The 21508-nt window shown below is 48.3% G+C and overlaps 1 protein-coding gene across 1 annotated transcript; it reads right to left on the minus strand.

Moving 5' to 3' along the window:
- Positions 1-12792: 12792 nt before the first annotated feature.
- Positions 12793-18203, minus strand: LOC129021229 (leukocyte immunoglobulin-like receptor subfamily A member 3). The gene is given in 8 exon segments (XM_054466440.2): positions 12793-13032; positions 15755-16057; positions 16307-16603; positions 16832-17134; positions 17282-17391; positions 17393-17567; positions 17757-17792; positions 17955-18203. Coding segments are annotated over 8 exon segments (1425 nt in total). The 5' UTR covers positions 18097-18203; the 3' UTR covers positions 12793-12973.
- Between the last annotated feature and the right edge of the window lie 3305 nt (positions 18204-21508).

A 21508-nucleotide genomic window follows, 5' to 3' on the forward strand; every position in this document is an offset into this window, starting at 1 on the left:
GGAAGGGGTGAGTGAGAGGATCCCTAACATGGGGAAGGAGTGAGTGAGTGAGAGGCTCTCTAACACGGGGAAGGGGTGAGTGAGTGAGAGGATCCCTAACATGGGGAAGGGGTGAGTGAGTGAGAGATTCCCTAACACAGGGAAGGGGTGAGTGAGTGAGAGGCTCCCTAACACGGGGAAGGGGTGAGTGAGTGAGAGGCTCCTTAACAGAGGGAAGGGGTGAGTGAGTGAGAGATTCCCTAACACGGGGAAGGGGTGAGTGAGTGAGAGGCTCCTAACACGGGGAAGGGGTGAGTGAGTGAGAGGCTCCTAACACCGGGAAGCGGTGAGTGAGTGAGAGGCTCCTTAACAGAGGGAAGGGGTGAGTGAGTGAGAGATTCCCTAACACGGGGAAGGGGTGAGTGAGTGAGAGGCTCCTAACACGAGGAAGGGGTGAGTGAGTGAGAGATTCCCTAACAGGGGGAAGGGGTGAGTGAGTGAGAGGCCCCCTAACACGGGGAAGGGGTGAGTAAATGAGAGCATCCCTAACACGGGGAAGGGGTGAGTGAGTGAGAGGTCCCTGGCATCTACACCTCTGCCGTGGGCTCTTAGGATCCTGCCCACAGGAGAGCGCCTGTCCCCTCTGGGCCTCCAGAAGCCCACAGTTTGCTCCTGGAGACTATATCAAGGCCCCGCTGGAGCCCACGTGGAATCCCACAGGCTTCTGATCCCTGAGCAGCCTGGGTCCAGCTGCCACTGCCTTAGCAGGGAGGGAGGGGGCCAGGCACCTCTGTGGGCCCCAGAATAAATATGACAGCTGGGGCACAGGAGCAGCCAAGCTGAGCACCACACAGCTGTCCACCTCTGTTGCTTCCTGCTAAATGGGGCTTCCTTCCTGCTAAATGGGGCTTCCTTCCTGCTAATGGGGCTTGCCAGCTGCAGGGCCCCAGTGCACCCATCCTGCCCCCACCTGAACACCGTGCCCTGGCTCGGTGCCCTCTGAAAGCCCAATGCTCAGAGGCCCCTGACAAGCCCTTTGCAGTCACTGCCACCTCTGCCTCTGCCCCTGCTGCCCCAGGCCTAGGGAGGGCGTGGGGAGGCCTGGCACTTTCGTGTGTCCCCAACAGCAAAACCGAGTGACGCTTCTTCAGGAGGGAAGTGTGAGCAGGCCCTGTGCCCCACAGCTGCCAGTCTCCAGTGCCCCAGCAGAGGGGCCCTGCCCTCCCTAGTGACAGGCCCACAGCACAGCCGCCCTGCCCCCACCTGGACATTTCAGCTGCAGCCCCCAGCCCTTCTGAGAGCCCAGTCCCCACGGGCCTGTGATCTGCCCCAGGCTCTACCACCTGAGCCTTCTGCCTGCCCCACCTGGGGGTTCTGCCTGTGACCTGGGGACCAGCCCATCCCTCCCCATCACAGCCAGCACCTGAACCCCGGAGCAGCCGAAACCCAGTCCAGCCCCTTCAGGACTCACACGCGCTGTCCAGCCGGCCACCTGGGGGCCTGCGATCCGGGAACTGCCTGCCCTTTCCTACCCTTTTGGCACCTGACCACTCACCCCAGGGCCTGAGGTCGGGCCCACCCAGCCAGCAACAGCACCACAACTGACGTCCACTCTCCCATCCAGAGAGGCAGAACCCCTACATCCCACCTACATGAAGCAGCTACCACGTCAGACAACAGACAGCCGCTCAGGGTCTGCACTGGGCTGAGGGAGGAGGCTCTGCCTTGGAACCAAGCCTGCAGAGAGTGGCAAGGCCGGTGTTTCCCACGGCCCTCAGCCACACTGTGGCCTAGGGAGAGACAACGGTGTGTGTCTGAACTGAGACTCATGAGCCCTGGAGCACGGGTGTGATAGGGAGACAGACAATCTTCCTCCCTGTGGGACTGGAAGCAGGTGTAGCTCCTTCACTCCCCGCAGAGACCTCAGGGCATTTCACTAGGAGCTGCTCTAGCCAAGCCCATCAGGACTAGTGCCTGCATTCATCATTGGGATATCTGTGGGCAAGCTGGGGTTCCAGCTCTGCCCAGCAGTGTTCCCTCGCCCCTGTGGAACACAAAGCTCAGGGCACCTGACACTCCACGGTCCAGCCCTTCCCCTGAAACAACAGTCAGCACCTCACAGGAAACACACCAGGTCCATATCCACCTGCTTGTGCTGAGGGTGGCTCTTACCCTTAAGCACCATCTCCTGGCCTGCAATTTGAGCTGCAAAGCCCAACACAAACTCTGCTGCAGAAGCGCCCAAAGCTATGGGAAAAGCCAAAAGACCCTTCCCAACGTGCTCTACAGTCACGCTCCCTGTGGGGCCAGGGGAAAATGTGCAAAAGAAATCCCATCCAAACGAAAATAAATTCGAACAGAGTAAGTGGAGGCCTCTCCAGATGAGAAGGAATCAGTGTAAGGATTCTGACGCCATGAAAAATCTGAATATTGTGGCACCACAAAAGGATCGCACTAGCTCGCTAGCAATGGATGCTGAAAACAACGGAAACTTAGAAAGGACAGATAAAGAATGAGATTGAGACAAAAACATTACAAAGAATCAATGAAAGAAAACGTTGATTTTTTAAAATTATAAATAAAATTGAGAGATGCCTAACTACACTAACCAAAAAAAGATTTAAATAAGCACAATCAGAAATGATAAGGTTGACATTACAACCAACACCACAGAAATACAAAAGATCATCAGAGACTACTATGAACACCTTTATGCACATAAACTAGAAATCCTAGAGAAAATAGATGAATTCCTAGACACATGCAACTTCCCAAGATTGCACAGGCAAAAAATAGAAACCCTAAACAGACCGATAACAACCAATGAAAAAGGAACAGTACTAAAAAGTCTTCCAGCAAAAAAGCCCAGGAACAGATGGATTCGCAGTTGAACTTAGCTGTATGTACAAAGAAGGGCTGGTACCAATCATATTGAAAGTATTCCAAAAATCAAGGAAGTGGGATTCTTTGCTAGCTCATTCTACAAAATCAGTATCATCCTGATAACAAAATCAGACAAGGATCCAATGGAAAAATAAAACTACAGGCCAAGAAATCTGAGGAACACAGATGCAAAAATCTTCAAGAAAATACTAGCAAACGGAATCTGAGTGTATCAAAAACATAATTCATCATGATCAAGTTGGCTTGATTACAGGGAAGAAAGGATGATTCAGTACATGCAAGTCAATAAAAGTGACTCATGACATAAACTAAGAACAAAAAGCATATGATCATCTCAATAGATGCAGATAAAGCATTCAAGAAAGTCCAACATCCCTTCATGATAAAATCCCTCAACAGGCTAGGCATGAAAGAAACATATCTCACAATAATAAGAGCCCCTGCATGACAAACCCACAGCCAACATCAAATTGAATGGGGAGAAGTGAAAACATTTTCCCAGGAAAATGGGAATGGGATCCTCCCTAGCACCTGGGATCTCCTACTGGACCAGGGCCTACCTGTGGGGCAGGGTCCCTCTCATGCTAGAATCTCGTGTTCCCCTCGTCAAATCTCAGTGAAGTGGACCATGGCCATGGGCATGACAGTCATGTGGTCTCCTCCTACTGGCCCCGGCTGTGCAGGTGGATAAGACCATGGTGCTCACAGGACAGAGACACACGTGGGCACAGAGAGGCAGGGCTCTCCTGTAGCAGGACGAGCCTCAGACAAAACTCCTCAGACACCGGATTAAAGAAGGAGAGGTTTTTATTCGGCTGGGAGCGTCGGCAGACTCGCGTCTTAAGAGCCGAACTCCCCGAAAAAGAAATTCTTGGCCTTTTTAAAGGCTTATAACTTTAAGGGGTCCACGTGAAAGGGTCGTGATACATCAAGCAAGCGTGGGAAATGTGACTGGGGGCTACATGCATCAGCTAACAGAACAAAAAGTTTTACAGTGCTTTTTTCATGCAGTGTCTGGAATTTACAGATAACACCAGTAGTTTAGGTCAGGGGTTGATGTTATTATTATTACTTTTTTTAACTCCTACAGCCGGGTAGTGGTGCCAAGGTTGTCTGGCTATTTATCTTACTTTTGTATTTTTCCAACTTTTTGCTTTTTCTCTCTTCCTGTTTTGTGAACTAGGCAAGGTGGGGGAACGAGGGCAGCAGGAGTAGTAGTGGTCTCCTTCCTCACTCCCACTTACAGGATTTTCCCACCAGCATCTCCATGGGTGGTGAACTGTCCCGGACCCCGCTGGCTCATGTTTTCCCAGGGCTTGGCCTTTCCTGAATGCTCTATCTGCATCTATTGAGATGATCATATGCTTTTTGTTCTTAGTTTATGTCGTGAGTCACCTTTATTGACTTGCATATATTGAACCATCCTTTGAGACAGGCACCAGGTTTTCTGCAGATATTTCAGACACACATGGGATCTCTTCTGATCTCCTTTCACTGTCTGACTGACATGTCCTCATCTCATTGAAGGCCGGGACGTAGCTGCAAATAGACGTGGTGCCTTCCTGAGTTGGTCCCTTCTAGGTGAAGGCAACGGAGGGTTCTTCCTTCCTCTCGGAGCCTCCCAGTGGGGTCTCACTCTCTCCTTCAGGTCACCCATAAACACACCCTTGTGGGGAACCTACCATGGCCAGTCTTCTCACCAGTCCGGGGGAAGCTTCAGGGAAGATGCAAATTCAGGCTGCAGGGCAGACTCACATCAGCAGAGACTCATCTCACATCTGGCTGTGCAGTTTCAGTTGAGCTTTATTGTGGCGATGAACAGAAAGGGGAAATATATGGAGAGAAGGGAAGGAATCATGACCCTTTTCCCAGAACTGGAGTGTGGGTTTTCTTTATGCAAAAACGTTCCCTTCACGAACTTCTCATTCACTCATCGCAACAGCATCCACCCCCGTCTCCCTGGAAACAACATTGACCTGACTCTGCCTTCTTGGTGCCCACGTCTTCTTTCAAACACTCCTGTTCCCATCCTGTGCTCCTGAGTTCAAGGTTTTGGGACAATACGTGGGGTTAGCACTCTGATTTGAGGGGAAATCTTGTCTTTATTTAAATATTCATGTGTCACCCCCTGCCTGTGTGACCTTGGGCAGTAACCTCCCATCTCTGAGCCTTGGTTTCCTCATTTGGAGCCTGTCATGAACCCCATTCATCACAGGGGAGCTGGGTCGTTGGAGCCTGGGGGCTGCAGGGGGCTCGGCCATGGGTCATTTCCAGAGCAGGTGAAGACAGGAGGGGTGGGGGCATGAGGGGTTGCTGGCGCCCACCATCAAGGCCTGAGATTGATGTTTCCACTAAGGAGAGCCCCTTTGTTCCTGCCCTTGAGAGATGCTTCTCGTAATATTTCATCAGCACCCCGGTTATCACAGTCATGTCCAGAAAATGGGAAATGAAAGCGTGTCAGAAGGAAAAGCACGTGCATTAAAGAGAAAATTAAAACTGACAGAGCATTTGTGTCTGGTACCATTAGGGGTCATCAGGGACGAAGCAATTAAGTCACTAGTGTGCATACATTTAAGCATGAAATGCAAATCTTTTTTTTTGAGACAGAGTCTCACTCTGTCGCCCAGGCTGGAGTGCAGTGGCACAATCTCAGCTCACCGCAACCTCCGCCTCCCGGGTTCAAATGATTCTCCTGCCTCAGCCTCCCGAGTAGCTGGCGCTACAAGCACGCACCACCACACCCGGCTAATTTTTGCATTTTTAGTAGAGACGGGGTTTCACCATGTTGGTCAAGCTGGTCTCAAACTCCTGACCTCACATGAGCCGCCTGCCTCGGCCTCCCAAAGTGCTGGGATTACGGGGGTGGGCCACCGCGCCTGGCCAAAATGCAAATCTTGACCTCTCATGATAAACTGAAAAATAGGAGTAAATTAAAAAATACATATGCTAGACTGAATTATATAATTTAAAATGCATTTTTGTGTTTCGTGATTTTCAACTCAACATATCAATAGCATTGCTTCTCAGTGGGACTGGACTTCCCGATAGTAAAAAGAAAGGGCAGGAGATGCTAAAAGAGTACTCTCAAGGGACCAACTGCAAGTAAGGGATTCTGTGCTTACTCAGGTTAATACCTTAAAGGTAAAGGGGTCAGCAGGGGACCAATTCCTAAGCAGAAGAAGGCTCAGGGCAAGACGGACCTGTGAAGCCATCTGGTTGGGCTTCCCCTGCGTGAGGGCTGAGGAGGGATTGGAGGGTGGATCCCTCAAATCATCAGATGTGCTTTCTCTTCCAGGTGTTATACTTACCCTTTAACTAATATAGAAATGTTTTCATCTATTTTGATAGAGAGAGTGGGAGGAAAAAGAAGGCATTTTCTGAGCTGCAGGTTACTAGATATTACTGTTTTCATGCTCAGTGAAAGCAATTTTAAATGATGTCATCCAGTTGGAAGATCAATGCATCAGGCTGGGCGCGGTGGCTCACGCCTGTAATCCCAGCACTTTGGGAGGCCGAGGCGGGCGGATCACAAGGTCAGGAGATCGAGACCATCCTGGCTAACACGGTGAAACCCCGTCTCTACTAAAAATACAAAAAGATTAGCCGGGTGTGGTGGCAGGCGCCTGTAGTCCCAGCTGCTCGGGAGGCCGAGGCAAGAGAATGGCGTGAACCTGGGAGGCGGAGCTTGCAGTGAGCCCAGATTGTGCCACTGCACTCCAGCCTGGACGACAGAGCGAGACTCCATCTCAAAAAAAAAAAAAAGAAAAAAAAGAAGATCAATGAATCCAAAGCATAGAATATGAGATGCCACAGCGATGTAAGTGAGAAACAGGCAAGTAATTGAAAATCACACACACACGCATCCACACACGAATGCAACCACACACGGGCACACATGTATGAGTCAGTGTGCATGTACACATACGAGTACTCAGAGTTCAGCTACAGTGGAATTAGAACCTGTCATCTCTAAAGGCAAGGATAAATGAATCCTCATTCGAAAATATATAATTGAATGAATACTTAACTAAATAGGTGAAGTTATTCCAAATTTTTTCGGTTTTTTTTTTTTACCCTGTATGTAAAAGAGTCATTCACCCACTGAAGGATGAGTTAAATAGCCCAGTACCCCAATCACACCTAGGCATGAAACACAATAGTACCATCTAAAATAAAATGATACTTTACAATCAGTAAGTGAAGAAAGGTATGCTAGTAAAATATCTACTGGAAATATTAATATTCAACAAAATGTAACATAATACAAAAACTTTTAGAAATAAAAACCAAAATGTTGTGTTTTAATGAAGTTGTAAGGGCTGGGCATGAAGGGATTTGCAGGCTGAGGCGGGAGGATCACTTGAGCCCAGGAGTTCAAGACCAGCCAGGGCAACACAGTGAGACTCATCTTTATTTTATTTTTTTTTAAAAAGAAGGTATTAAAGATGACAGAAGGTATGTAAACTTTTTTTTTTTCTTTGAGATGGAGTCTCACTCTGTCGCCCAGGCTGGAGTGCAGTGGCGCATTCTCGGCTCACTGCAAGCTCCGCCTCCCGGGTTCACGCCATTCTCCTGCCTCAGACTCCCGAGGAGCTGGGACTACAGGCACCCGCCACCATGCCCGGCTAATTTTTTGTATTTTTGGTAGAGATGGGGTTTCACCATGTTAGCCAGGATGGTCTCGATCTCCTGATCTCGTGATCCACCTGCCTTGGCCTCCCAAAGTGCTGGGATTACAGGCGTGAGCCACTGCACCCAGCCAAAGGTATGTAAACTTTCATTCATCTAACCATACGTTCTTAAAATTATACAACATAAAGTTATATTTATTTGGTGTTTCAAACAAATGTTTATCAAGTTCTGATAGGTTAAGAGAAAAAATTAAGGAGTAAAGTATACACGTTAATGTTCAATCTCAATTACATACATATGATAAAACATTCTAGTTATATATGTTATGGGATTTGTATGGACAAACAAATTCTGATATGTGTGTATACATATATATGTTAATATGTGTATATATTTACATATTATGTACATAAATACTATATATACACACACTTTATATATGTGTATAGATGTATAAAGAAATATTATAGAGTTTGTATAGAACAAAGAATCCACGTATATTTGGATATATAGGATATATACACTTACTCTGAGTGTTATGTGTGTATTACTCACATATTACATAAAAACACACTATGTGTGTATACATCATATGTGTAGACGCTACTGTACAGTATATACGTGTGTGTGAGTGTATATATGTGTGTACATTTATGATGAACACATATCTCAAAGGAGGGAATGCCCATATTTAAGGCAGACATTGCACATAAAATATTAAGTATTTAGTAGACAAAAAAGGAAAAAATTCTTTCTGCATGGCTATCTTACACATTATATTCCCAGACACAATTGTTAGTTTTCAGTTAACAATCAAAAGATATTATGAGAAAACCTCAATATTGCTCAAAATATATAAAATCCTCAGTCATTTTGTACGATATATATTTGAATTCATGAGGTACTAAGAAATATTTTGCTATATGGATGTTTGTATTTTATACTGTTTGGATAATTATTATCCTTTTTAAGGCATATGAAGAATTCCATTTCCATTTTATGAAATAGGAGCCCTGAGGAGATTGCTTTTGATCCAGCAAGGAATTTCTGGCAGAGGAAAGTACACAGCAGTACTGGGAAAAAGCACGGTATGAAATACCAAGGAAGAAGGAATTAGGGCTCCCGGATGGGGTGAAGACCCACATGCAGAGCGTCTCCGAGCCCTGAGAGTGGAGCAGTGTGTTCAGGACCCTGAGTCTGCGGAAGGAATCTTCTCTGAGATGTGAGTCTATGGAATGTGTGTTGTAAGACCTGCCTTTTGTTAGTATAATCCAGCAAAAGCCCATGGATGAGGACTCAGTTTTATTTTAGGGGATGTGGGGACAGTATATTTTCTATTCATATTTATGCAAATTTCATAGTGCTTGTCAGTCATGTAGAAGGCAGAGGCCAGTGGGTTCACATGATTCGTACCCGAGAGTCTGGAGACACACGTGGGGTCTATGGGAAAGGCTGGTGGCCGGGTATGGCGGGAAGGTAATCAGCGACAGATGCCAGAGTCTCCTTGATCTTGCCGAAATCTGGCTCAAATGTTTGGCCTGGCAGAATCAAACTAGAACTTGGAAGATGCTGTAGAGGTAAAACATAATATTGTAATCATTCATATTCTGTTAAGGCTTTGAAAATGTCCTTAATAAGATTTCTTTATTTTAGAGGGTAGATGGTGAATGATAAGATGTCTGTATTCTAGAGGGTAGATAGCGATTCTAGAGGGTAGATAGCGAACGATAAGATTTCTTTATTCTAGAAGGTAGATGGTGAATGATAAGATGTCTTTATTCTAGAGGGTAGATAGCGAATGATAAGATTTCTTTATTCTAGAGGGTAGATGGTGAATGATAAGATGTCTTTATTCTAGAGGGTAGATAGCGAATGATAAGATTTCTTTATTCTAGAGGGTAGATGGTGAATGATAAGATGTCTGTATTCTAGAGGGTAGATAGCGAACGATAAGATTTCTTTATTCTAGAAGGTAGATGGTGAATGATAAGATGTCTTTATTCTAGAGGGTAGATAGCGAATGATAAGATTTCTTTATTCTAGAGGGTAGATGGTGAATGATAAGATGTCTTTATTCTAGAGGGTAGATAGCGAATGATAAGATTTCTTTATTCTAGAGGGTAGATGGTGAATGATAACATTTCTTTATTCTAGAGGGTAGATGGTGACTATTTGGTCCCTCATGTTTCTCAGGATCCTCCCTCCAAACATTCTATCCTACGCAGCAAAGTTTTACATCCTTCAAACACAACAGTGGTGTTTGACCTAGACATGTTGAACTCTTTAATGGTAGGACTCAAGTCCTCTTGCTGTTTGGGAGAATTCAGAAAAGAATCAGCCCCAGTCATTTTGCATACTTCTGTCTGACTGTCATAGGTCAGTAGAAAGAAACAGCTCAACTGCTTGACAAGATTCATCAACCTGAGGTCTTGTCTTCACCTGGATGTCTATCCTGCTTCTGTGATTTTCCTTTTGTGGATCACCAACACACTGCAAATGCCTATCATTGCTTTTGACATGGTGTACTTTGGTTCTGCCTGGAAAGGCAGGGCATCTTAAAATGAGGAGCTCACAGGTCATAGGTGGATTAAAAGATTTTTAGCCAGAATAGGCAAATCCGTAGAGACAGAAAGCATACTCGTGGTAGCAGGTGCTGGAGGGAAGAGGGAATGGGGAGTGGCTGCTGAATGGGTGTAGGGTGATGATAATGTGTGGAACGGGATGGCAGTGATGTTTACACAATGATCTGAGAAGCTGTACAGGTAGCATCTGAGAAGGAGGGAAGGGCTTGTAGGGGTCAGAGAGGGTGTGAGGGCATCAGGGTGGATTTATCTTTTTCTGGTTGAAATCTGACACTCCCCCATTGATTTAGTTACTGAAGCACGTTTGGAACTCTGAACTGAAGAGATGGAGGCTCAGTAAAGCACACCAGGGAGTGTGGCAATGAGGAATAAGGAAGACTGTGTTAACACGCCACGGACCAGAGCACACAGGTGTGCAGAGGTGTGGACCCAACGCTGCCATGTGGGATGTAGCCTCAGGTCTGGGGGTGGGAAAAGAAGGGGATCCAACCAAGGGAAGTCAATATTAATAGAGAGGAAAGGTATCACATGTTAACCTTGGATCACTCCAGAAAATATCTCTGCAATCCAACACTGATTCCGCCTTCTAGAAATGATCGGCAGACAGTCCAGATAGCATTGGCCCTAAATTGTCTCCCAGAACCTCCTGGGATCACCATATCTGTTCCCAAGTCTCCACCACTCTGAGAGGTGCATTGTCCTCTCTGCTATTCACCTCCTGGCTGCATCTTAGGGGCTTCTCTGGCTGTGCTGAGCCTCAAATAACAGAATCCTGAGGACCACAAGGATCAAGCCAGCCACGCCCATGCGGATGAGATTCTCCACTGTGTAATATTGGGGGTGTGAGGCTGGGGATGGTGGGCAAAGAGGTCACAGAGGTCAGGGCAGATCAACATCACCTAGGACCTCTGGATGCCCACCCAGAGCACCCACCTCCCCTTCACAGGACCTGACTCTCTGCGCCAACCCCATAACTGAAAGAATCTGTTCACTCACCAGTCTTGGGGTCTGAATTGTTTTGTGATGGGCTGAGGGTCTCAGCTGCTCCTGAGAATCAAAGCAAAGGAGAAGTACCCTGAGCCAGCCTCTCCCCTGGGCTCAGCATTCTTATCTTCTCCTGTCTCCTGACATGAGTTCTAAGGAGTTCCTCAATAAACCCTTCCTCTGTAGCAGTGTTCGCTCCGTTCTTCTTAATGAATTATTTCAGCTTTCCTGTGTTCTACAAATCCAAATGTTGCTCTTGAGTCATTTGGGGGAGAGTTTCCCTGTACCCCGAGGGCTCAGGATCTGCAAGGAAAGTGGTCCCCAGTACAGAGGTCACTGAGCCCTGTGTGCTCTCTGTGCAGCCTGGGACACAGGAGCACATGAGCCAATTCCCCCGGAGATGAGAGTTTCACGGATCCACCAGCTGAGGACCCAGGCTCCACGGATGAGAGGTTAGTCATCAGGGGCTCCTGAATGTCAGAAGCACAAAGCGGTGAAAGTCTGGGGCTGCCTCCCCTTCATGCCCTGAGCCACTTCACCTGGGTTTTCATTGTCCAATTAATCTAATTAACTAATTATTCACATAATCAGGAAAACCTAGAATGATGTGATACCTTCCCCCCTGCCCCCACTCACAAATATCTGTCTGCTAAATAGTGGTGCTATTAGAGGTTCATAAATCAGTATTTCTGCTTTTACAAAGTGTGAAGCTAGGTGAATCTAGACCAGTAACAAACATGTAAACTCCTACCACATCAAATGTCTTATTTATTTATTTATTTATTTATTGAGGCGGAGTCTTGCTCTGTTGCTCAGGCTGGAGTGCAGTGGTGTGATCTTAGCTCACTGCAACCTTTGCCTCCCGGGTTCAAACAATTCTTCTGCCCCAGCATCCCGAGTAGCTGGGATTACAGGTGCACACCACCACGCCCGGCTCATTTTTTTGTATCTTTAGTAGAGATGGGGGGTTTCACCATGTTGGCCAGGCTGGTCTCGAACTCCTGACCTCATGATCCTCCCACCTCGGCCTCCCAAAGTGCTGAGATTGTAGGCATGAGCCACCGTGCCCAGCCTATTTTTATTTTTATTGAGATGGAGTCTCACTCTGTCGCACAGGTTGGAGTGCAGTAGCGTTATCTCGGTTCATTGCAACCTCTGCCGCCAGGGTTCAAGTGATTCTCATGCTTCAGCCTCCCTAGTAGCTGGGACTACAGGGGTGCGCCAGCATGTCTGGCTAATTTTTTTTTGTATTTTTAGTAGAGATGGGCTTTTACCATGTTGGCCAGGCTGGTATCAAACTCCTGACCTCAGGTGATCTGCCTGCTTTGGCCTCCCAAAGTGCTGGGATTACAGGCGTGAATCACCGCGCCCGGCCATCAAATATATTAAGAATATGGATATATATATCAAATGAACTTGGATATACCTACACACATATTCAAATGTAACTTATATAACCACACATAAATATGTATAGATATAAAACTTTAGATATTTATTTAAGATGTAGTTACATACATATTGATATTTGAAGTGAGAAATATTGGCAAGCAATATAGAAATAAGTAAAATTTCCTTTGTCTCATGGTTTGTATACATTTTATCAGGAAATTAGAGGAGATCCATAGAAAAGCAATTAGAATGGGGTAATTTGGTAGGGAGTTAGCATGAAATACAATGAATATACTCAAACCAGTAGCTTTCTCAGGGATAATTATCTTTTATTTTTAAAATATGAAAGAATAAAGTACTTCACATATACATTGTTAAAGGTGTTGAATAATTCTTTAAGTTGGAATGAACATAATTCTTCAAATGTCCACCCAGGACACCCAGCTCCCCTTGACAGGACCTGACCCTCTGTGCCCAGCGTCATCACGGCGAGCATCTCCTCACTCACCAGCCTTGGAGTCGGACTTGTTTAGTGGTGGGCCGAGGGTCTCAGCTGCTCCTGAGAATCAAAACAGAGGAGAAGAGACATATTCAGAAGTAACTTATATAACAAATTCTATATAAGGCTATATAACCTCCCTGTCAAGGAGAGGTGGGGGTCTTGGGTAGACATTTAAAGAATTATGTTCATCTAATTTAAAGAATTATTCAACACCTTCGACAACTTATAAGTGAAGTATTTGATTCCTTTATATTTTTTAAACAAGAGATAAGTACCCATGAGAAAGCTACTGGTTTGGGTATATTCATTGCATTTCATATTAACTCATTACCAAATTGCCCTCTTCTAATTTAAATTTAAATTAACAATTTTAAAGCATCTCTTTTTCCTATAAAAGAGGTTTAGTTCGATGTTAGAATCATCCAGTGATTGGACAAGATTGGACATGAACCCACCCCGGCCCAGGGCTGAGCTGCACTGTAGCCCCCGCTGACCTCCCCCAGGTTTCACATGCCACAGGGAGCCGCCCGGTCAGTTTCCCTCGGGCCATTGTGCTTTAAAACATCCAAACACAGCCTGGCGCGGTGGCTCACGCCTGTAATCCCAGCACTTTGGGAGGCCAAGGCGGGCAGATCACAAGGTCAGGAGATCGAGACCATCATGGTTAACACGGTGAAACCCTGTCTCTACTAAAAATATAAAAAATTAGCCGGGCATGGTGGCAGGCGCCTGTAGTCCCAGCTACGCGGGAGGCTGAGGCAGGAGAATGGCGTGAACCCGGGAGGCGGAGCTTGCAGTAAGCCGAGATCGCACCACTGCACTCCAGCCTGGGTGACAGAGCGAGACTCTGTCTCAAAAAAAAAAAAACCAACAAAACAAAACAAAACAGAACAAAAAACCATCCAAACACTTCTGAAGTTCATTAAGGAAACCTCAATTTTTAATATGTAGGGGAGGAAGACTTGACATTAATGAAAATGGATGTCTACATTGAATATACAAATTAAATCAAGGCCCAATGAAAGGAGAAGTAGAATTAATTATTTTTAAATAATAGATTCATTAACAAATAAAAATTATAAATTAATATATTCAAGTATTTCTTTAAAAGGTTTAGAAAAGAAGACAGTAACAATGGGCAAGTGCGTACAGAAAACGCAGAGTAGAAATGCTCCTTAACTCGTCCAGGGAGCAGGTGCATGGCCCCTTCTTAGTCTTGGGATGCCCTGAGCACAGAGGCCTCCAGGTGAGCACAGGAGGGGTGGTGTGAGGGGCACCCACAGCTGGGGTGCTTCTCTCTAAAGGAGCACATCTGGGACGGACTCCAGCCTCATCACAGTCAGATCCCACCAAGGTCCAAGTAGCCTCCTCTCCTGTCTTGAGATGGCCCAGGAGCCCCGCATGTGTGGATGAGGGGCTCTTGGAAATGAGAAATAAGAGCTGCCAAGGGAGCGTCCATCTATCCTCTCTCCATCTCGCCTGCCTCTCTTCTTCCTCCATCAGCCCCAGCATCTTCCCTGTGTTCAAGTCTGGCTGGACCCCAAATCCTCCCCACCCAGCCTGTTCTCCTTCCTCTACTCATCACACATCCCACAGGACAAAGTCGGGGACTGCGGTCATGCAGAGCTGTGCCAGGTGTTGCTTTTGGTAGAAAATTGGAGAGATTTTGTTTTTTTCAAGAAAGACAGGAGATTCTAAAACAGTGGGGCTTTGTAAACCTTTGTTGTTTCAAAATATTGTGGCTTTGTCTTACTAAGCTGAGATTCCAGGAGGGATGAGTGAAACTGCATGCACCTGCCCCCATCTCTGTTGACTTTTTAACGCTTACAAGTCTCAGTTATTTGGAGAATCAGGACAGGGCCAGAGATGGCTGGAGATGGGAGCAGGTCTAGGATGAGCCACATCCCAGATGCCCCAGAAGGTCAGAAATGAAGGGGCTTTGGGACAGTCACATCAAGGCAGCTCCCCGTTATTCAGATGGGGAGTCCAGGGTGCAAGGGGAACGGTCTTTTTCAGAAGTTCCACCTCCCAAGGAGAGGCTGAGCCATCACAGACCCAGCCCCACCTCCCCGGGCTCCTCCCACCTGACTCTTAGACCAAGCACCTGCCTGTGATGTCCCCTGTCCCTGGCTCCCCCATGAGAGGTGACGGCTCCTGGGAATCCTGCTCAGGGAGGGGGAAAGACCCTGCTGCTCCACTCAACAATGCTGAACCTCAGACACGTCCCTCCCCTCTGAACACCACGGAGGGAACAGCTGCCCCACCCCTGGAGCACCAGGAAGCCACGCAGACCACACCCTTACTGTCCACCCTCCCCTCTGCTGCCCTGGAAATCAGACTCTGAATATTGGAGGTAGCATTGAGATGAGTCTAGAAAATTCTCTTGAGCTGGGAGTGGCTGGTTTTTTTTTGTCACCCATGGGGTCAGGACTTAGGGGTTGGGACCCAGAGGCTCCGATTCTGAGGTGGAGACATCAGGAGGGGAGCGGGTGGGGCCTCCGTCTTCCACCCTCAGTCCAGTCTCGTCTCCTTTGAGGTTCACCCCTCCTCCGCCCCGCCGTCTCCTCCCTGACCTCCCTGCTCTTTACTCTACTGGGACTTCAGGGGTGGAAGCCAGGGGTGGGAGATCTCCATCTATTTCTACCCTCTCATGGGCTGGACCCTCCCCTGCAGACCCTCCCCCTTCACTCCCCTCATTCATTATTGTCCCAGAGTTCTGCTGGGGGTAGGGCCTGAGCTGAGCCTTTGAGCTCGGAGAGGACAGGGTCAGGGCCCTCACCTGAGACCATGAGCTCCAGGGGGCCACTGGGGTGAGTCAGCAGGTAGGGGTTGGAGCTGATTGAGCCGTAGCACCTGTAGGTCCCCGCGTGGGCCGAGGTCACAGGACTTATGGGGAATTCAGCCTGGTACTTATGAGATTGGCACTTTGATTTTAGACGCAGCGGAGGATCAGCTGTCCCTTCCTTGGTCAGAAGGAAAGTGTGCATCCATCCCTGTGACTGACACAGCAGGGTCACATTCTCTCCTGAGGTCACTGTGGGGCCCGGCCTCACAGAGAGGGAGGGTCTGGCACGGATCTGTCCTAGAGAGAAGAAGGATGGGTGAGGGGCTGCCCCACCTTGTTCTGAGCTGAGACCTCCCCAGGCCTCTCCCTGGGACCCTCAGTCTCTCTGTCTCTGTGTTCTCTGAGTCTCCCCTCCCCGCCCACCCCTGTCTCTGTCTCTCCCTCCCTTAGGACCCCCACCCCTCATCCCGGCCATCACCACCTGGGCTACCCCGGCAGGTCCTGTGCAGAGCCTGGGTCCCTGACTGAACCCGCTGGGCTCCTCACCTGCGATCAGGATGTCCAGGGGGTCACTGGGGGCCGACCACTCAGAGGAGAGGTTGTGTGCGCCGGAGCATCTGTACTGGCCCCCGTAGGAGCGGCTGACAGGGCCCAGGGTGAAGTTGGCCTGGGAGATCCCAGCCTGGGGCTGCCAGCCAGGGCGCTGGAGGAAGTCACGCCCCCACTCCTTGTACAGAGTGAATCTGTCATAGCCGGCATCAGAGCCACACTGGAGGGTCAGCTTCTCCCCAGGGGCCACGACAGGACCCGGCTGCACTGAGAGTGATGGCTTCTTGGAAACACCTGGGAAAAGGTGGTCATGGTTTCCAGGAGCCGACCCTCAGGCTTCCTCACAAATCCTCCGTGGGCCTCATCACTGCTGATCTTCCTGTGTCTCTGGCCCCAGGAGCCCTGAGCCCTCTCGCCCCAACATCATCCCACCTGGAGCTGCCCTGAGACGCGGCTCCTCCCCACCTGCCTGGAGACTCAGGGAAACTCAGGGAACTCCAGACAATGCTGTGAATTTCTCACCTGGGACCAGGAGCTCCAGGAGATCACTGGGTAAAGACCACACATAGGGAGAGTGCGAGTCATAACCATAGCACCTGTACGACCATCTGCGACTCGGGCTCACGGGGCCCACGGAGAAGATGGCCCAGGACGACCCATGGTTACGGGGCTGAGAGTTCAGGCATTGTGGGTGTTCATCTTCTCCTTCCTTACACAGAATGAAGCCGTCAAATGCCAGCTGTGAGACACACTGGAGGGTCACATTCCCTCCTGAGGTCACCACAGGGCTGGGCAGAGCTGAGAGGGTGGGTTTGCTGTAGAATCCTAGGAGAGAAGGAGGCACCGTGTTAAATGGGGCTCAGACCTCTCGCGTCATCCCCAGGGCTGGGTTGTGAGAGGGAGATGCCCCTGAGAGCCGACCCCCTTCCTGAGGGCAGAGCCTGGGGCTGGGACCCCTGAGTGTCCTTTCACTTGTCACCACCAGCTTCAGGGGGTCACTGCTCTCTGACCGGCCTGCAGTGTGGCTACCATAGATACAGCGATAATGCCCTGCATGTTCCAAGTTGATGGACGGGATGGGGGCTGCCTTTCTTCACAAGACCCTGTGGGATCCGTGTAATCCAGGGTGCTGTTTTCTTTTCTCTATATAGACAGTACTCCTGGACCTCCAGGCTCCCCTGACACCTGAGGGTCATGGGACTCCCCTGGGTGATCACAGAGCCTGGCTCAGCCCAGAGGGTGGGCTTGGGGAGGATCCCTGGAAGGAAATCAGAGTTCAGATTCTAAGTCATTTCCCACCCAACAGAGCTCAGCTCTCAGCCTCAGGACCCTGCAGACACCCCCATCAGTCAGCCCTGAACTGCTATTCCCCGTCCCCAGCTGCACAGGGGTGGCTCCTTGTCCCCAGTGAGGAGGAGGGACCTGGGACAGCTGGGGACAGACTCACCTGCCTGCACGTGGGTCCTGGGGTCCAGACTCAGCCCTGGAAGAGAGTTCCCTGTGAGGGATTTGCCCCTAAAGTCTGAGCAGATCCTCCCCTCCTTGGGATCTTTGTGAGCCCCTGGGGTCTCCTTAGGGACAAGAGTTTGGCTGTGGGGTGAGGTCCCTTCTAGGTTAGAAGCTCCCCTCCCTCTTCAAATCTCACCGAGACAGATCAGGACCACGAGGATGGGTGTCATGGCGTCTCCTCCCACTGCCCTGCTCTGCAGATGGATGAGCCCTCGGTGTTGGCAGGACAGAGAGACACACAGGGTGTGGACACTCAGAGGCTGGGTCCTTCTTCTCATGGGGTTTTGTCATCTGCAGCCACACAGGAAGTGGAACTGCCCTCCCAGGAGCCTGGCTCTCTTTCCTTTAGGGTTGAGGTGGGGGAGGGCCCAACCCCTCTATAGACATTTCAGACAGAAATGGGGTCTTTCCCGACCCCCAGCCACTGTGTGTCTGGCTTGCCTTCATCCCACTAAGACCTGGGATGTAGCAGAAAAAAGAACCAGTGCCTTCCTGAGTCATCCCCTTTCAGGTGAGGGTGACCTCCTCCCTCTCACAGCCTCCCCCAAGGTCTCCCTCCCTCCTTCAGCCTGTCCATCAGCTCAGCGTTGTGGGATCCTTACCATGGCAGTCGTCCCTCCAGCCCTGGAGATCCTTCAGGGAAGATGCAGGTCCACGCTGCAGGGTAGACTCAGATCAGCAGAGACGCACCTGACACCTGGCTGTGCAGCCCAGGCTGAGCTGCATGTGGCAGTGAGAACAGAGGAGAAATGCAGGGACTAAAGAGAGGAAGTCATGACCCTCTTTGTGGCCCTGGACTATAGGTTTTCTTTCTAATCAATAGTAATCCCCTCCCCTTTTTTTTTTTAACTTCCCTTTTTTTTTTTTTTTTTTTTTTTTGGCTACAGCGTCCGCCCCTGACATCCCTGGGAACAAACCTCTGAGTCTTTCCTGCCTCCTCGGTGCCCGTTGTGTCCTTGGCCATCCCTCTGCACCTCAATCCCTGTTCAACGTTTCGGGAACAATGACTTATGTTTGAGCTTTGATTTGGGGAGTGGGGGAAGGAGCTGATATTTATTCAAAGACTGGTTATCGTCCACTGCCTACGTGACCTCGGGCGGTAATGAACCATCTCTGAGCCTCAGTTTCTTCCTTTGCAGCTTGTTGTCACAAATCCCACTCATCACAGTGGTTCCTGGCACATGGGAGAGGCTCATCTGTGCTTCATTTCCAGACCAGGTTAGTACATGAAGTGTTTGGGATATGATAGGATCATAGCGTTGGATGATTGACGTGTTCACTCAAGATCTCACATCTGAGATCCCCAATGGAGAAATGTACATGCAGTATTTCTGAAATATGCAGAATATCAATGTCATGAGCAGAAAAAGAGGCGTGGAAGTCCCCAAGTGTAGATGGATCCGCATTAAATAACAGAGGCCAGAGGTGAGTCGCCACACATGCCTGGGACCATCAAGGGGTCATTAGGGTGGAGGTTTCCACCAAAGGTGGCCCAAAGTGATTAGACTCAAAATGCCAGACCTGCCTTGGTTTACTACAGAGAAAGAGATTCAAATGTTTAGGAAGATTAAAATGTTAGAGAGGAGTTGTCATTCAAGGGGGCTCATCTAAATTGGAAGAGTCTAGAAGATCTATCTTTCTATTTTTTTTTTATTTTTTTTGAGATGCAGTCTCACTCTGTTGCCCAGGCTGGAGTGCAGTGGCATGATCTTGGCTCAGTGCAACCTCCATCTCCCGGGTTCAAGCGATTCTCCTGCCTCAGCCTCCTGAGTAGCTGGAACTACAGGCGTGTGCCACCACACCCAGCTAATTTTTGTATTTTTAGTAGAGACAGGATCTCACCATGGTGGCCAAGCTGGTCTCGAACTCCTGACCTCAAATGATCCACCTGCCTCAGCCTCCCAAACTGCTGGGATTATAGATGTGAGCCACCATGCCCACCCGAAGATCTTTCAACAATATGGTGAGAAATAAATGTGTGAGGGAAGACCCAGAATTATGGAAGAGCTCAGTGATGGTTTTTCTTTTTAGTTTCAAACTTCAGGCTAGAGCTGCTGCCACTGAAATGAGAAACATAAATGTAATTAGAGTCATTGGATCCTAGAGTGGCAGGGGCCGTGTGGCAGAACTCCACTAACAAAGGCAAGGTTGGTGTGACTACCATAATGCAAAGCAGACTCAAAGCAGCAATTGAAATCATGTGACTTATGCAGGCATGTGGTGCTTGCTAGCTGGTCATGGTGTTCCCATAAGTGAAATAGATAAGAAACCTACTTAATTTTTACTTAATCTGTGTCATCAGAAAATGACTGGGTAAAGTAAGCAAATTTTAAACTGAATCATAAAAGCATATGTAGTAGTCCCTAAATCAATTCCTGGAATGGAGCCAGTTTATAGGCCCAGAACCCCTTGAATTACAATGAAGGCCACATTTCCTTGGCATTGCCTCTGGTACGCTGCCAAACGTTTACACTGTTAATCTCTCTCCCAGCCTTCCTGAAGGAGACCTATGGCCTTTTGTCAGGGCAACTGTCCGCTAGAGGAAAACACAGGTATCAGACATTTTGGGTGCTACTGGACACTGGTTCTGAGCTGACACTGATTCCAGGAGACCCAAAATATCACTGTGACCCTCCAGTTAGAAGGGGTTTGTGGAGATCATAGGATCAACATAGTTTGAGCTCACGTCTTTCTCAGTGTAAATTCAGTGAGTCTCAGACCTATCCTGTTGACCGTATCTGCAGGTCTGGTATGCACAATTGGAAAAGACAACTATCCAATTAGTTGTCTATTTAGATAAAAACTATCTAAATTCCCACATGGGTTCCTTGACCTGTGGAATGAGGGCTAGTGTGGTGGGAAAGGCTGAGTGCAAAACATTAGAGCTGCTGTTACCTAGAAAAATCATAAGCCAAAAGCAATACCTCATTCCTGGATAAATTGCAGAGATGAGGGCCACCATCAAGGATTCGGAAGAGGCAGAAGTGAGGATTTCTACTACATCTCCATTTAACATTTCTGTTTTGACTGCGCAGAAGACAGATATATCTTGAATAATGAGAATAAAATGTATTAATCTAAGCAGACATTGAATTCAATTATCACTGCTGTACCAAACGTGATGCATTCTTTGAGCAAATTAATGCATTCACTGGTACCAAGCATGCACCTATTGATCTGGGAAATGCTTTTTTCGTTTCTTCCTCTTCCTCCCCGTCCCCCTCCCCTCCTCCTCCCTCTTCCTCTTCCTCTTCCTCTTCTTCTTCTTCTTCATTTTTTGAGACAGAGTTTTGTTCTTGTTGCCCAGGCTGGAGTGCAATGGCATCATCTTGGCTCATTGCAACCTCCACCTCCCTGGTTCAAGCGATTCTCCTATCTCAGCCTCCCAAGTAGCTGGGATTACAGGCTCCTGCCATCATGCCAGGCTAATTTTTGTATTTTTAGTAGAGGTGGGGTTTCACCATGTTGACCAGGCTGGTCTCGAACTCCTAACCTCAAGTGATCCTCCTGCCTTGGCCTCCCAAAGTGCTGGGATTACATGCATGAGCCACCATGCTTTCTTATCCATCACTGCTAAGAAAGACCATCAGAAACCATTTTCCTTGAGCAGGCACAGCCAGCAATATACATTCACTGTCCTACCTCAGGCACATACCAACTGTTTAGTTCTATCCCATAGTTTAGTTCTCA

This window comes from Pongo pygmaeus, chromosome 20, assembly GCF_028885625.2.
Source record: "Pongo pygmaeus isolate AG05252 chromosome 20, NHGRI_mPonPyg2-v2.0_pri, whole genome shotgun sequence".
In the NCBI taxonomy this organism is placed as follows: Eukaryota; Metazoa; Chordata; class Mammalia; order Primates; family Hominidae; genus Pongo; species Pongo pygmaeus.